We start from the raw sequence: 16778 nt of genomic DNA on the forward strand, positions 1-16778 counted from the left end.
TCATCATATTGCCGTTAGTTCATGAAGTCATTCATTTCGATTTTGTTCCTTCGTCATTATCATTATTCACTCATGATATTGTTACCGTCCATGGTTTTATTCCTTTCCTGCAGCCCTGTTCTTTTTTTCACCACCTGCCGGTCAACCTTCGTGGGCTCCACTTTTCCTCGCGGCGCAGGCCGCCAGATTGGTGTTTATTCCGATTTGCTGTCTGTTCCACGCTCTTCCATTTTTTTAGTCGCATTACTACTCTCCCGTATTTTCGTATTTCTTGTATCCATGGACATTTGCTTGGCCATTCCAGTTGATATGTAACATATGGAGTAGATTGATTGAAAGTTTTTAAAATTCCAGTACCAGGGTTCCTCGATCTTGGTATTGAGAGAATATTCTGATTGTAGATTGAGTAAAAGAAATCGCAACGGTGCCGTCAGACGAGGCATGGCCGACCAGGAGATCTTTAGGATCTGCCCGGTCGGACGCCTCGGAACGGTAACCCCGACGCCTTTGAGTGGCTTCCGAGGCGCTGGGCGAGGTAAGAAGTACCACTACAGAAGACTATGTAAATAATGAGACGGTACTTGTCTGTGATGAGGACTCGGGATATACGCTGGAATAGGTACGATATACCTTGTCTACAACGTACTGGGACCTATCCTGGGTGAGGCTATTACTATGAAATAGTTGCCAGGTTACTATAGAAATGCTTAGTATACTGTACTCTGTACATATTTAGCTCAGCCGGATGATGGTCATTCTATCTCCGAAACCCTGGACCGTGTCACTCGATTATTCGGTCAGGCCTTCTTACCATCGCCAAGTATAGAATACTCGATGACCCTATGGCCGGAGTATATCTCCAGACAAATATAGACCCGGTGCATAGTATGTTCTAGCAACTCTGTGCTTCTAGATCAATAGTAACTTACCTATAGCTGATTCAAGACACGATGAGGCGATCATTCGATCAGTAAGTATGTCTAATAAGACTGTCATCATGCAAAGATGCCAGTTCCTCGATATCATGATGCTCTGTGGCTCTGTGCATCCCCCGCCACGATTTCCCGCTAGTCGGTTAGTGACTTAGTCGTACTGGGGCGAAGGGTGGAACCAACCGGCCCCCCAAAAAGAATATTGGATTTTTAATTTTTGTCTACCCTCCCAGGTTCCCCCCAAAAATCATAAAAAAATAAATTATATTATCAGAAATCATGGAAATCCTGGATCAATTTTCAATTTTCTCTTATTTTCCACACCTTACCCAAACTAGAGAAGCGTAGGAGTCCCGGGACTCCACAGCTCGTGGCCCTAGTGGCCCTGCCCACACTTGTCCACCGTCGTCCGTCCACCACTTCCCCCCTCCACTGCTTGTTCCCCTACCGAGAAGAGTATAGTCGAGGAATTGCACTCTGACCTGCCCGACCAACACTGCTAATAATAATCCATCGCTCGTATATGGCCTTTGCTTTTAACCCTTCGCCATCCTTGCTTCGCTTCCCTTTCCCCCTCTCCTCTCCCCTTCCTCTTTGAAGTATTTCCTTATTTCCAAGGACCCTTTTATGATGACAACTTGAAGGTCTCAACACATTCGCTCCCCACGTTCGCTCTTACGCTCGCTATTTGCTGCTACGAGAACCACGTTCGCTACGTTACTACTAGAACTTTTTTTTGGGCTATTTGGAAGATAAGATTCTGGACTGGAACCCTCGAGAACCAAACCGTCTTATCGGAATTCTCGCTCAAAAAAAGAAACAAAAGAAAAGAACAAGAAGGACAACAAGAAACGAAAAACGCAGGAACCGGTTATAACCCGAATATTCATTAATCTTTAATTATTTTGGCGACGACAATCATTCGCCCTTGGGGATCGTCAGGGAAATATTCTCATTTGCCAGAACGACTCTGAGCCTCGGAGATTGTTCAGTCGAAACGCAGTCGCGGTTCGTTTGCGACTGTGATTTTTATTTGCTTTCCATTTCCCCTACTGGTCGACTACTCTCGTGTAGACGCCCGTTTGTTCCGTTGGACAACCCGACAAGTATCAAAAAGAAAGCACGGGGCAATCTACGATATACGACTACCGTCTTCAACAAACCTCGAGATTTCTCAGCCTCATTCGCTATTCACTACTTGCTCTCCCACTCGTTCTAGATCGCCAGAGACGTCTTGTTTCGTCTTTGGAATTCCGATTTATTTGAGCTATTAGTGAAATCGACTGTCTCGGCTGAAAGCACCTTCGATCATCCCAATCTATTGGAAAGGTCTCGGACGGAAACTACATTTGGGCCACTACTTTGAACTATCAGGATCAGGTAAGTCGCCAAAACAGAGTTAATGCTCCTGTATTACCTGCATGACACTATGACACTGCATCCTTTTTTCTCCCCTTCGTTCCCTCCCCTCATCCCCCCCTCCTTTCCCTTTGCCCACGGTCTCACTCCCCTTCCCCTCGTGCCTTGCATCCTTTCCTCTTTAGGGCATCATGTTCCAGATGTTCCATCTCCTTGCAGTCGCGGGCCCTAATCGACGGGATCGTAACCCGTTGGATCATAGCCAACGGGCCTCTGGGAGATGATGAGCGTCGTTGATGCCCGGCCGGCTCGACTTCCCCGTCTGCTATCATTTTCGATAGTACGGGTTCCCCTTGAGAAAGAGGGTCATCATTTCCATCTCATCTTATTGCATTGAATCTCATCTCCGAGAGAGTGTTTGTTATTGACTCTCCTCTTTTCGTCCAGCTCGTTTCGTCACGGATCTTGCATATTAGGACACACAGACGACGTCAAAGTGTCGAAGGGGCAATTCAATTTTGTCTTTGATCCTGATTCACCTGGTGAGTTTCTTCCCACCCCCTGTCTTCTATCATTGGTCTTGGGTATCGGTTGTGGCTTTGATGGTTCTTTGGGTCCAAGATATTGGCTTTTGGGCTTCGTTGTCGATGAGAAGTTCAGGGTTCTTTTGGTTTGATGCACTGATCCGGTCTCACACTGCCTTTGCTTCTATCCATCGAACCAATTACCTTTTCCTCATTGATCGATTCCCAAGTTATCTCCCTTTTCCCACCCAAAGCCTGAATCAGACACCCAAAGAACAAGCCTGGAACCCTGGACCCTGCAACTTGGAACGTGTTCGTACTCATTGCTGGAGTAGTTCGCCTCCCGATCCAATCGACATCAAGCCATTCCCGAAACCTCACGGGAATTGGAGAAAAGAAAGCGAAATCTCGCCAGTCTGTGGAAATCAACTCTCGTGCTCGGCTTGATGAACCATTGATCCATTGGACTACCTGTACGATTTTCAAATCTCACGCTGCAGCCATCCATCGTCTAGTCCCCGCCCATTCGCGCCTCACGCCCATTGCTGAATGGTGATTCGAGGCCCGTTGGTACCGCCATTTCTCTGAGCCTGACCGCAAAAAGCTTCAAGCTCGTCGCTCGTTCTGTCTCGTTGTCGCTTGTCTCGGAGAACACCCCTTTCTCGTGTCCTCCGCGTGGTCAATTTTTGTGGATAAATTCCCAGTCATTCGCTACTTCAAAGAGTTCAGTCTTGTTGCAGTCGCTGCAACACCTTCAAGCTGGCTTACTCGAAGACTCACAGTGTTTTGGTGAGCCTCCTGTTTCTGTTTTGCCTCCATCTCTCTTTCTGGAAGCCTGCATGGTGTTGCTATTGATCCTGGTTCACCTTGTTTGAATTCCTCCCCATCATCGGTGTGACTTTTCTGCGACTCTCCTGATCTAGCTTGCCTGTGCGGCCTTTCTTGTGTTTCGTTTCTCGAGTCTTTGGCTGACTTGTGTCTGGTTTTTTCCCGTTTAGTTCGACCCGGATTTCCAAACGCCTCTAATTTTAGGCGAGTCGTTGGATTTCTCGGATTCTGAAGAGTCACAGTTTGTCGGTGCGTTTTCAGACGGCCTGTGGGCCAAGTCTGAGCCGATCCTGTCTATGTCTAGTTTCCAGAAGCCCGCTGCCGGCTCCGTACTCGGTATGTTTAGCACACGATGGATGTACTTCGGAAGTGTTTCCCATACTGACACCCTCGATTCAGACTACGCCTCCACTCGCTCTTTGCAGGATGCTGGTTCGTACTCGACATACGGCCAATCCCCTTACGTGACTACTTCTCTCGTCCCCTCTCCCATGGCCGACCAGGCCAGCCAGATCTCGGACTGTGTCCCATATATGCCCAACAACGAGTATGCTAGCTCGTACGAAGAGGCCCAGTCGCCCATGATGGGTACCCGACCCCGCCAAGTCCCGGAGATCGTCACATATAGCCCTCAGCGTGGATGTGAGGGTACTCGGGTAGTGGTGCAGATCCAGTCCCCTTTCGATCTCCACAGCTCGTCCTACGGCGCCTTGTATATTGTCTTTGGAAGCAAGAAGTGCGAGTGCAACCCCCACTTCATCGGTTTCCAAGGCACCAACTTCCAATACTGCCTCTCGGCTGATTCCCCGTCATTCATCTCAACTGGCTCGCCCTCCGTGGCGGTCCCCCTCCAGGTTGTCCTGGAGACTCAGAGTGACTGCCAGCCTACTACCTTGCAGGTTGGTGTATATACATACGAACAGGTGTCGCAGCCCTCGCCCGATGCCGAGTCGCGCAAGAGAAAGTTCTCTTCGTACTCGGACAATGTTATGGCTGGTTCTGTGCCGGCCAAGCGGCCCACTCCCACGCAGGTGGTGCCCAAGATTGAGCAGCATGACAACTATACCTACCGTGACAACCGCTCGGCTTCTTTCTCGCCCTATCTGCAGACTCTGCCCGCCATGACAGGATTCAGCACCCCATTCCACGCTGCCTCTTCTCCCCGTGTTGGCCCTATCCAGTTCTCCAGCGGCTCGGCCACTTCTCAACCTGCGCTGCGTGCTCCATCTCCTCTAACCCCAGCCTGGAGCCCGTCTTATATGCCTGGACCTAACGAAATGCGGAGTCAAAGCCTCGCCATGGTTCACTCCATGTCCCAGCACCGGGGTCCCTCGCCAGCGCGCGCTCCCAACTCTGCCAATCCCATGTTGATCCGCACATCCACTTTGCAGCAGGCCAGCGGCCTTGGTCAGAACTCGACTTTCAACCCGTACGCTATGTACCCGACCAAGGCTGTCTTGAAGCTGAACGGTGACCTGAACTCCATGGCCGCCGGCTGGAGTGCAGAGGAGCGTGAGTCCCAGCGCCGTCTGGTGCAGTTCACTCGCTCTCAAACTGGTAGCACTATCAATGCCGAGTTCAAGCCTGTGACTCTCGAGGAGCGTGCTCCCAACAGCATTTGCATTAGCTGCATTCACTGGGAAGGCAAGGATGAGTGCTTCGTCACCAGCGTTGACACTATCTATCTCCTCGAGTCATTGGTCTCTGTCCGCTTTACTGTTGAGGAGAAGAACCGCATTCGCCGAAACCTGGAGGGCTTCCGCCCACTTACCGTCTCCAAGGCTAAGGCCGACAGCGAGGAATTCTTCAAGGTCATCATGGGATTCCCTGCACCCAAGCCACGTAACATTGAGAAGGACGTCAAGGTATTCCCCTGGAGCATCCTTGCCGAGGCTCTGCGGAAGATCATTGGGAAATACGTAAGTCATCATGCCTCTCATATTCTGCTTCATTCCAGTTTGACTAACTATTTTGCAGTCTGCTAGCTACTCATCCACCGCAGGCGTTCTGCCTACACCGATGACAAACTACGCCAGCCACGGAACTGGTTCTGATTCTGGCACCGAGCCTCACGGCGCTGGTTCCCCCCAGTCGCCCCCTGACTCTGCCCCTGCTAGCACCTACGGCCACCACCACGCCTTGCCTGCCCCGGTCTACGTCTCGCATCCAGATATGTCCGCTGCTCCCGATATGCGCTCGGTGATGCCTCCTATCAGCCAGCCATACTCTTCCGTCGGGGGATACTCATATCCTGCCATCTGCCAGCCTCAACATTCCCACAGCCTGGTCGCTCCGACCCCGCGGACCACCTGGGAGATGCAACATCTCGGCACTCCGACTCCCTCGACTAGTGCAGCCTATGGCTATATGGACCCGGTGTATCCGATCCACGATGGAGCGCAGGGTCACTGATCTGTGATCTCTGAACTCTGGTCGATCTTGCGTTTGTTGCTGTTTTTTTTTTTCTCCATTTCTGTTTTCATACTTCCCCCTCTTGCTCTGTTGAAGATACGATTTTCCTTCTTGTCACTCCTTACGCAAAGCCCAGTCGTCGCCGGTACCTCGAGCAGATCCTGAAAGAATTTCTCTCCCTGGAGAGTCACTCTTTCTACGCTCTGCTTTGACGGCCCGGTCGACAGCTAACTTACGATTTTCACGTCTCTCCTTACACATATGATGCCGAAATGCCCACCTCGACCCAAAACTTATCATTTTGCATATTTGTCGCCACCGCGGTTTGAGACCCTGTTTTGTTTTATCTTGCATTGTTCTGTTCATCTCTAGACGGTGTCTTGTTCATTCCTTTTTTTGGGTTGCATACTCCACATTTGCCGGGCATTTTGGGCTTACTCTCCTTTTTACACCACTTATCTGGGCTACTGTACGAGTACTTGGCATAGCATGGGCGCTGCAGTCATTCCTTATGCATTCGCAGGACGGATTGGGATAGATTTTGGGATTTTTGATTTTTTGATTTTGATTTTTTTTTTGCTGATTTTGGGAACCTTGGAGGTTTTTGGGCTTTGCCTTTTGGGCTTTTTGTCTATGTTCGCTCCCGGCGTATCGGGGGATATGGTGGTTTGTGCAGGGTTGGGCCCTTGGGATTTGTCAAGTTGTCTTTGGACGTCTTGAAGAGTTTCTTGGATCCTGCTTGGTATGGACTGCCTTCTCTCCGCTTGGATTAATTTGGGTTTATCTTGTTGATTTGTTACTTGTTTTGAGCTGAGGGTTGTTATTGCTGTTCACTGCATTGTTGTGGCGTTTTGGGAAGATAGCCCCCCTTGTGCCGAGGGCTTTTTGTGTATTTTGGTTATTTTAGCTCGTTCCAACTGATCGATTGTTTTCTGATCATCTTTGATTCTTTATATTTGAATTCTTCAGTGTATCTTGTATTTGTTTCTTATGTTATGGCAGCAGGCTACACTTACCTGGTATAATCCGCAACACTATGTGAATATTTTACCTAATCCTCATAATTCAACTCCCTTAATCTATGAAATTGTTGATTTAAGCCCCGCGCACTACAATCGTAAAACTGGTCCTCTTGTATAATCAGGTAGGCCATGTTTCCTTGACTTTCTTGGCTAGGGCTTCCTAGCTGCTCCGACAGCGGCCTGCATTATTGATTACGTAAACATTTATACACTGACCTCAAGTATAATGCCCGAAGTCCATAAGTTAGTAGATCTCGGTCTATAAACGTGAAAATAATCCATTCTGGTGGACTGACTTTCTCACACTCAGTATTATGATCCCTATAATCCATCTTCATAAGCTAGTACCATATCACGACTCATCCACAAGTGCCGTTTCCCAGCTTCAGCCTCTTTGTGAAAAGTTCAAGATCTAAGACCTATTATCAAGCTTTCTTCACTGTTCATTTCTAGATAACTACACCGGTGGTTTTCAGCATCAAAGCTATAACACTGAAATCCTCAACTTGACTCTTAATTACTCGCTTCCTCTCTTTGTCTAGCAAGAAAAGATCTTCCGATCCATATAACCACTCGCCACATCCCGATCTGGGCAATTATATGCTGATTAAGCACTATCTTATCGCCACACGTGATCTCGCGGGGCGAAAACGGTGGAAAAAGGCAAGTCCCATTGACTGACTCACCCGGATACCAACTCTCCTCAAACATACCTGCCACCCATTCAAGTACATTGAGCTATTTCGAGTCATTGGGTCACTTGAGACTCTCTCTCGGTTCAATCATTAATATACCTGGCCTCAATTGACCGTCTTTGAGAACTTTTTATTGCCACACTCGTTCTACCCCACGATCCACCACACCTCCGCGCCCACAGCCATGGACGCCATTAAGGAGACCTTTGCCAGGTGTAAGGAGCAGCGCCGTGCTGCTCTGGTTGCCTATATTACTGCCGGATACCCCACTGTTGAAGAGGCTGTTGATATTCTGCTTGGATTGGAGAATGGTGGTGCTGGTATGTCATTTCACACTATGATGCTGGCGGGGTACTTGGAAATGATAGACATAGGGAACTAACCGCTCAATTCGCATTATAGATATCATTGAACTCGGTATCCCTTTCACAGACCCCATTGCTGATGGCCCCACTATCCAAAAGGCCAACACCAAGGCCCTCGAGAACGGCGTTACTGTCACCACAGTCCTTGAACTCGTACGCACCGCCCGACGCCGCGGCTTGAAGGCTCCCCTTATGCTGATGGGTTACTACAACCCTGTGCTGCGCTATGGCGAGGAGCGTTTGCTCAAGGACTGCAAGGAGGCCGGTGTCAATGGCTTCATTATGGTCGATCTGCCCCCAGAGGAGGCCGTTCGCTTCCGTGACCTCTGCGCCAGCACTGGGTAAGTCAATTGGATTGATTGGAATCGGAATTGGATAGAACTAATTCGTCTCATTTTTTTAACGCAGTCTTTCTTACGTCCCTCTGATCGCTCCCGCAACCTCCGACTCTCGCATGAAGCTTCTGTGCAAGATTGCCGACTCCTTCATCTACGTCGTCTCCCGCATGGGTGTCACTGGTGCCACCGGCACGATCAGCGCCAACATACCAGAGCTCCTGAAGCGTGTTCACGAATACTCCGGCAACGTCCCTGCTGCCCTTGGATTCGGTGTTAGCACTCGTGAGCACTTCCTGTCTATCCAGGACACCGCTGAGGGTGTCGTTATTGGTAGTCAGATTATCACTGTTGTTGGTAATGCTCCCGCTGGCCAGGCCGCCAAGGCCGCCGAGGAATACCTCTCCGGCATCACAGGCCTGAAGCGCGAGCGTGATGCCCAGGGTGCCTGGACTCGTGAGATCAATGTGATTGAGGCTGTTCAGAAGGCTCTGCCCGATGCCGAGTCGGCCCCCACCAAGGTCATCACTGAGGCTGAGACCCCTGCCGGTCCCGGCCTGGCCGATCAACTGGAGGCCCTGAACGTCACCAAGGACCCATCTGCACAGCCATCCCGCTTCGGCGAGTTCGGTGGTCAATATGTTCCCGAGTCCCTGATGGACTGCTTGGCGGAGCTCGAGAAGGGCTTCGATGTTGCCCGCAACGACCCCAAGTTCTGGGAGGAGTTCCGTTCCTACTATCCTTACATGGGCCGCCCCAGCAGCCTTCACCTGGCTCAGCGCCTGACCGATCACGTCGGTGGTGCTAACATCTGGTTGAAGCGTGAGGACCTTAACCACACCGGTAGCCACAAGATTAACAACGCTCTGGGTCAAATTCTCATTGCTCGCCGTTTGGGCAAGACCCAAATTATTGCCGAGACCGGTGCTGGTCAGCACGGTGTCGCTACTGCCACTGTCTGCGCCAAGTTCGGTATGAAGTGTACCGTCTACATGGGTGCTGAGGACGTCCGCCGCCAGGCCCTTAACGTGTTCCGCATGAAGCTGCTCGGTGCTTCCGTCGTTGCCGTCGATGCTGGTAGCCGTACTCTCCGTGATGCCGTCAATGAGGCTCTCCGTGCCTGGGTCGTCGAGCTTGACACCACCCACTATATCATCGGTTCCGCTATCGGTCCCCACCCCTTCCCAACCATTGTCCGTACTTTCCAGTCTGTTATTGGCGAGGAGACCAAGCAGCAGATGAAGGAGGCCATTGGCAAACTCCCCGACGCAGTTGTTGCATGCGTTGGTGGTGGCAGTAACGCCGTCGGCATGTTCTACCCATTCGCCAACGACCACAGCGTCAAGCTTATCGGTGTTGAGGCTGGTGGTGATGGTGTTGATACCCCCCGTCACTCCGCCACACTGTCCGGTGGCTCCAAGGGTGTCCTCCACGGTGTTCGCACCTACGTTCTTCAGAACGAGCACGGTCAGATCTCCGAGACTCACTCCATCTCCGCCGGTCTGGACTACCCCGGTGTCGGCCCCGAGCTGAGCGCCTGGAAGGACGCTGACCGTGCCACCTTCATCGCTGCCGACGACAGCCAAGCCCTTGCTGGCTTCCGCGCCCTCTCCCAGCACGAGGGTATCATCCCTGCTCTGGAGTCTTCCCACGCTGTCTGGGGCTGCATGCAGCTTGCCAAGACCATGAAGAAGGGCGAGAACATTGTTCTGAACCTGAGTGGTCGTGGTGACAAGGATGTCCAGAGCGTCGCCGATGAGCTGCCCCGTCTGGGTCCCAAGATCGGCTGGGACCTGCGTTTCTAAGCAGTGTATCCTCCCTCATCCTCCCTTGAATCTCAAGGCCGCAGTACCCTCGGCGTTTCATTATATGATGCCAGATAGTATAGTGGCTTTATGCCTTATATTTCCTTTTCCATTTTTCAATTTTCTTTGACGACGTTTGAAGACTCTTTACTAGATGATTTTGCACGGGAGTTCCAGAAAAGCGTGTATTCTGATTTGTTCCCTCATTTTTATGTGGAGTCTGTTCTCATGTCCATACTGGGTTCTACAAAATACATGGTCAATACTTTCAATGGTCTTCCTCGTAACTCGGTTGAAGTTCTAGCTGGACATGTGGCTGCCAGTCATGTAAAAATTTGGCCACCTCCGTGAACAACCTGTTTCAAGCCCGGGTCCTGCTACTTCGGACTCGTAGGGCTGATCATCCCACATCGTAATTCTAGACGATAATCAATTCAGTGTTTCGTAGTCTATAGATAGAATATTTCATAAGGTGGATCCAAAAATTGTATTGGGAGGGTAGATCGGGTCAAACACGCGAAAGAAAAGCGAGAACAGAAAGCTGAAAACAGATACAACCGCACAGAAGAGTATATGCAATGGGAACAAATGATCAAGCAGGCCCCCACAGGAAACGTTTGGTCCCAGGATACCCACGCGCTTCTTTCATCCCCCATCAAGCGCGAACAACATAAAATCCCGAGATATTCCAGAAAATACACCTGCCGCCACTTCTACATCTACGCATCGATGAGGTTGCTGCTCTGCTGCTGCTCGCCCGAGTTGTCGCGGGTATCCTTGTTGGCGATCTTGCGGGCGGAGCGGGCGTAGAACTCGTCCAGGACGCGCTTGGGGATACGGTTGAGCAGCTCCTTGGGGTAGACGCGGAGGAGGTTCCAGGCGATGTCGAGGGATTCGTGGATCGTGCGAGACTCGTATGGAGATTGGCTGATGAAGGTTCGTTCGAACTTATCGAGGAACTCCAGGGACAGCTTGTCTTCGGAGGAAAGGGCTTCCTCACCGACGACTGCCTTCATGGCGGCTGTTGGGAACGGACATGTTAGAATGTGGATTATATTTGAGGAGATATGAATTTGTATTACCGGCATCACGACCAATGGCGTACTTGGCGTACAGCTGGTTAGACACATCGGAGTGATCCTTGCGGGTACGGCCTTCACCAATAGCGGACTTCATCAGACGTGACAGCGAAGGCAACACGTTGATGGGAGGGTAGACACCCTTGTTGGCGAGTTGACGGTCAATGAAGATCTGGCCCTCAGTAATGTAACCTGCAAGAATCCATTGTATTAGCAGAATACAATTAGTCAAATCGGTGGTTCAATTACCTGTGAGATCGGGAATAGGATGAGTGATATCTAGAGAGGATATTAGTCAGTTGGAGAAGCCCTAACATCATTAACATCAAGGCGAGGAGTATTTCTCATACCATCGTTAGGCATGGTCAGAATGGGAATCTGAGTAATGGATCCGTTACGGCCCTCAACACGGCCAGCACGCTCGTAGATAGTCGACAAATCCGTGTACATGTAACCGGGGTAACCACGACGTCCGGGCACTTCCTCACGGGCAGCAGAAACCTCACGCAGAGCGTCACAGTATGCCGACAGATCAGTCATGATGACCAGGACGTGCTTCTCCAACTGGTAGGCGTAGTATTCGGCGGTGGTCAGGGCTAGACGAGGTGTAATGATACGCTCAATGGTGGGGTCGTTGGCCAAGTTCAGGAACAGAGTGACACGCTCCATACTGCCGTTCTCCTCGAAATCGCGAGTGAAGAAGCGGGCGGTCTCCATGTTAACACCCATAGCAGCGAAGACAATCGAGAAGTTCTCCTCGTGACCGTCGTGGACATCCTTGGTAGGACGCTTGACCAGACCAGCTTGACGACAAATCTGAGCAGCGATTTCGTTGTGGGGAAGACCGGCAGCGGAGAAGATGGGGATCTTCTGTCCACGGGCGATGGAGTTCATGGTGTCGATAGCGGAGATACCGGTGGAGATCATTTCCTCGGGGTAGACCTAGATAGATCGGATTAGCATTGAATAACTTGCTGTTGATTTGGGCGGTATCGCATACTCGAGAGTACGGGTTGATAGGCTGTCCGTTGATATCCAGGTAGTCCTCCGCCAACACCTTGGGGCCCTTATCGATGGCACGGCCTGAACCGTCGAAGACACGACCCAGCATGTCCTCGGACACACCCAGCTTCAAGCTGTGGCCGGAGAACTCGACTTTAGTCTGACCGCAGAGTTAGCGCACTGGTCCATATATCAATCCATGCAAAATAGGCTTTATACCTTCTTAACATCGATGCCTGAAGTGCCTTCGAACACCTAATCGCGAATTGGCTATGTTAACACCTCATTTGTAAGGGGATTGGGAAAGGGCTCGGTATCGGTGCGCACCTGCACAACAGCTCGGTTTCCTATATCAAACAAAAGGAATATTAGTTTCCGACTGACGAATTTAGCTTATACTAGCAGCGGGACAAGCTTACCTCGAGCCTCCAGTACCTGACCGGAGCGCTCCGTGCCATCGGGAAGCGTCAGGGACACAATCTCGTTATAACGGGGGAACTTGACCTATTGGTGGAAATCCATAGTTAGCAAGGGTTCCACGTTTAGTTCCAGGCCGAGCTGAGGGCTGATCTCACATTGTCGAGGACAACCAGCGGTCCGTTGATACCTCCGATCGTGTTGTAGCGGATGCGGGGCTTGATGGAGGACATCCGGGGGTCGACGAAGTCGGCCATGGCGGGCGAATCAGATCAAGATCCTCCACGGACACGGCGCAAGACAGAAAAGGTCGGATGGGGGGTAGAAGATAGCAAGAGAGTGGGATGGCCGGGGGGTTGGCCAAGCTGTCTGGACGCTGAAGCTCGGGCGGTGACGTGGCACGTGATATGGGTGACGACTGATACTCCGCCCGCATGGCTGGGGAGAATCCATCTTGGTGGATTTCAGTGATATTCCGTGCTCTATATTGTTTCTATGAGATCTTGGAGCTGCTTGTACTTTAACCTGAAATTTAGTCCATTCATACCGTATGAGATCCACTAATCATTCCTCACGGCCCATTATATTGCCCAGTGCCCGCTGGCACGGTGTCTTCATCCCGAAAACTCCTGTGGCGGCCAAGGAGCTTTTTTCAAACAGAGCAAGAGCTATTGCCACCAATATTGATTCTGCCATACATCTGGGTCAAGAACTCGATTCGTAGCTCGAGAAAACTCCGAGCTATCTCCATGAAGACACTGTTGATAGCTAATGCGACTCTGTGTACAAATCTATTCTACTTCACGTTTCTACCATATTCTCTTTTGTGATATATGATACTGGTGTGCTATAACCTGACACGGTCACCTCGTATCAAGTGCTGCCATGAATAGTGAGCCTACTTTTTCTTAGCGTCCCTAGCGGAGCACGAAAACCAGACTCTTCAAATACAGCATGCGCTACTCCCTAGGACCTCAAAAGTCCCCAAATCCAATAATTATTACAGCATTGTCGACAAAATATTGTTCGTGTAAGTCCTCTCATAATCCTCAAGTTATCAAAGATAAAGGAATGAGAGTAACATTAGCGTTAGATCCGGTATCTGTGCGGCGTCTCTCCCGCTAGTGTACTACGTCTTCTGCTACTAATATCAAGGAATTGAGAAAGCAACATGTCGGCGGCAGAATAGTGACCTGACCATTATTTTGGGTGGTACTTTTCTTTTTATGTATTTAGTGAATCGCATTTTGCAGTATCTTCCGGTTCGTCGATCTACTTGACCATAATATAGAATTCCTTGGTAGGATGTATTAGGTAGTACCAGGATACGAAGAAAGCATATATGCAAGAACATGGTTGAAAATTTGATTCCTGCTTGATAAAGACGGGACTCTGACCCCTAATGACCGCCTGATCCGGTAGTGGCCCCTTGGCCTATATTCTCTCCGAACGCTGATAGACGTGAAAGGAAGCAAAATAAACAAATTAGATCTCCTGAGTTATCTGCTTCTTCCTTCGGAATCCAAACATCTGCAGAATCTCCGTCCAGAAACCTGGCGAGTACTCAGTGAAAGTCGCCTCATACGCATCAATGACCGGTCGGTCCCAGATCAGATCGGCTTCAGTCGCCTTGATGAACTTGGTGCGCTTGAATATCTTCCATCCAAAGAACAGGACTGGGGCGGCGAGGACCATGGTATAATAAGTGAAGAAACCGCCCACGGTGAACTTTCCAGGAAGGAAGGTGGAATAGCCGTAGCAGCATACGACACAAGTCATCCAAATCAGGCCAATCCAGGCGGAGTATGGCTGGAAGTAGCCGTAGTATGGAAGAGTGCGTCGGTCCATGTTCTGAGCATGGAGGGCACGGTAAAAGAAGAGGTAGGTCACGCAGATAATGATGTAGTCGATGACCTGGGCGGCGGTGATGATGTTTGTGAGCCAAGTGAGAACCTGGGCAGATCCACTGGAAACATTCAAGAAGGCGAGGAAGGGGAAGACAATGACAACGCAGAGACAATAGATGGGGACACCGGCTTTCGTACAGCGTCGGAGGACTTTGGGTGCCTGGCCCTGTAGAGACAGGCCATAAAGACTGCGAGTGCCGTAGTATGTGTAGGCGTTACCCGCAGAGAAGATACTCGTCACCAGTAGAGCATTCGTGACGTGAGGTAGTACACTAATACCGAGGTTGTTCATGGCGATGACATATGGAGACGCAGAAGCTGTTCCCGAGCCACCCGAAGAGCCGCTGAGGATATCCAACAGTGTTTTGTCGTTGTATGGGATGACAATACCCACACACAGGGCACTGCCGATGAAGAAGAAGGCGAATCGAGCATAGGTTGTCTTGAAGGCTGTTTTGAGGTAACGTCGAGGCAGCTTGGTCTCTCCTGCTACCATTGACATGTACTCGGGGCCAACGATGGTAAACGAGGCACTCCATACAGCTCCTAGGAAGCCTTCAAAGCGACCCAAGGGACCCGTTGAGAGATATTCGGCAAACGAACCGGGGTTATTCCAATAGCGGAAACCATAAGCATCGTGCTTGGGATTACCACCGACCATGGTAATGAATGTGAACATGAAGACGATGAGAATGAGCAGCACCTTTCCAGATGCAAGCCAAAACTCTGCTTCACCATACCACTTAACCGTGAAAGCGTTGAGAACACTAATGATTTGCTAGCATGTTAGCAAACAATTTTGATTTTAAAGCGAAGAAAAAATCAAAGACAGAGAATAAGGATTAGAGAAGGAAAATGAGTTCATACAAATAGATGACGATACAGGCAGCTACTACTGCCTCGACGGGAATGTCATCCCGCCAGAATGTCAAGACCAGGTTCAGTGCCGAGATCTCGAATGGAATGAGGAGGGCCTCGTAGATGAAAAAGTTCCATCCAGCCCAGAATCCGAAAGCTTCGTCAACCCAGTGGCCTGCCATTCGAATGAAAGCACCACTGACGGGCATGAAGACAGTCATTTCTGCCATACAATTGTTGACCAGGCCCATCATGCAGGAGTAGATGGTGTATGCCAGGAACAAGCTGCCCGGGCCACCCTTGGTCAGACCGGACGTGATACTCACGAAGGTCGCTGTTCCAATGGAGCCACCAATGGCAATCAATTGGATCTGACGGTTACCTAGGTGTCGTTTCAACTGATCGGTGTTGTCAATGACAACACCAAGATTTTGTTTCTCATCAGGAGCTTCAGTAGCAGAATAACCGCCACCTTTCTCCTCTGAAATTAGCTCTCGTCCTTTCTCTGTGAAGCTCGCCATCATGTATAATCATTGATCAATCCAATCACTCACGAGAGGATGTAAAGTGACTACCTAAAGATCGCCGGAGAATTCGCAGCGATATGACCCTCTATTTAAATGTAAGCCCGGTATCAAGATTGCATTAACCCCCACAGTCTGAACGCCTGAGCCCTATCATACAATCAGCATGGTTGGCTGAAAACAATACCAACGTCATCCTATTCGCTTTGCTATCACGTTAGCCTTCGTACTAAATCGCCAAATCAACTTTAAGACGGTGATCCACCAATCAAAGTCTCCACTTCCCCCGCAATCTTGTCAAAGCCTCGTCTGTAATCGCCATGATAGCCCAATCTTCCTCTCATCCTTGCTATTCCTGACTCGGCAAACTTGGCTGACCACGCTAAGGTTTTGAGGGGGTGGTGGCTAAGATAACGGCTGAGATATGATCGGGTTCTCAGCCGATGTCCCCTTTACTTGTTTAGGACAAGTTTTCCTCTTTTTCAAAGATAATGACCCGTGGATTATCAGTCAATGAGACGTTCAACGAATAGAAGTGAGACTACTCAGTATGCGTTCTTTTCTCCCTTCATAATATCGCAGCATGATAAAGAAACCTGGTGTCATATCAGCCATAAACCACTCTGATAGCTCCTGTTGCCACCCGTCATTGGCGGCGGTACATGACCCCCAATTCACACTCGAACAACCCGTGACGAAGAATCATAAAGGAAG

General features: G+C 50.0%; 4 protein-coding genes across 4 annotated transcripts; 2 read left to right on the forward strand and 2 right to left on the reverse strand.

Moving 5' to 3' along the window:
• Positions 1–3364: 3364 nt before the first annotated feature.
• Positions 3365–6055, forward strand: medA (transcriptional regulator medA; the record flags this gene model as incomplete). Its single annotated transcript, XM_057148607.1, has 4 exons — positions 3365–3385; positions 3814–3979; positions 4043–5562; positions 5621–6055. The coding sequence occupies 4 exons, from the start codon at positions 3365–3367 to the stop codon at positions 6053–6055; spliced, it is 2142 nt and encodes a 713-aa protein (XP_057012261.1).
• A 1901-nt stretch (positions 6056–7956) lies between these two features.
• Positions 7957–10277, forward strand: trpB (tryptophan synthase TRP5; the record flags this gene model as incomplete). The annotated part of the gene is made up of 3 exons (XM_057148608.1): positions 7957–8092; positions 8175–8478; positions 8546–10277. The coding sequence occupies 3 exons, from the start codon at positions 7957–7959 to the stop codon at positions 10275–10277; spliced, it is 2172 nt and encodes a 723-aa protein (XP_057012262.1).
• A 394-nt stretch (positions 10278–10671) lies between these two features.
• Positions 10672–13121, reverse strand: N7473_002669 (H(+)-transporting V1 sector ATPase subunit B). Its single transcript, XM_057148609.1, has 9 exons — positions 12934–13121; positions 12778–12862; positions 12686–12705; positions 12578–12613; positions 12357–12518; positions 11707–12298; positions 11606–11635; positions 11360–11548; positions 10672–11298 (listed from the first exon to the last, which is right to left on the reverse strand). The coding sequence occupies exons 1-9, from the start codon at positions 13030–13032 to the stop codon at positions 10997–10999; spliced, it is 1515 nt and encodes a 504-aa protein (XP_057012263.1). The 5' UTR covers positions 13033–13121; the 3' UTR covers positions 10672–10996.
• Positions 13122–14260: 1139 nt separating this feature from the next.
• Positions 14261–16064, reverse strand: N7473_002670 (uncharacterized protein; the record flags this gene model as incomplete). The annotated part of the gene is made up of 2 exons (XM_057148610.1): positions 14261–15449; positions 15550–16064. 2 exons carry the CDS (start codon positions 16062–16064, stop codon positions 14261–14263), a joined length of 1704 nt encoding a protein of 567 aa, XP_057012264.1.
• Positions 16065–16778: the final 714 nt, after the last annotated feature.

Source organism: Penicillium subrubescens (genome assembly GCF_028828155.1).
Source record: "Penicillium subrubescens strain IBT 31985 chromosome Unknown utg000002l_segment0_segment0, whole genome shotgun sequence".
Taxonomy (NCBI): domain Eukaryota; kingdom Fungi; phylum Ascomycota; class Eurotiomycetes; order Eurotiales; family Aspergillaceae; genus Penicillium; species Penicillium subrubescens.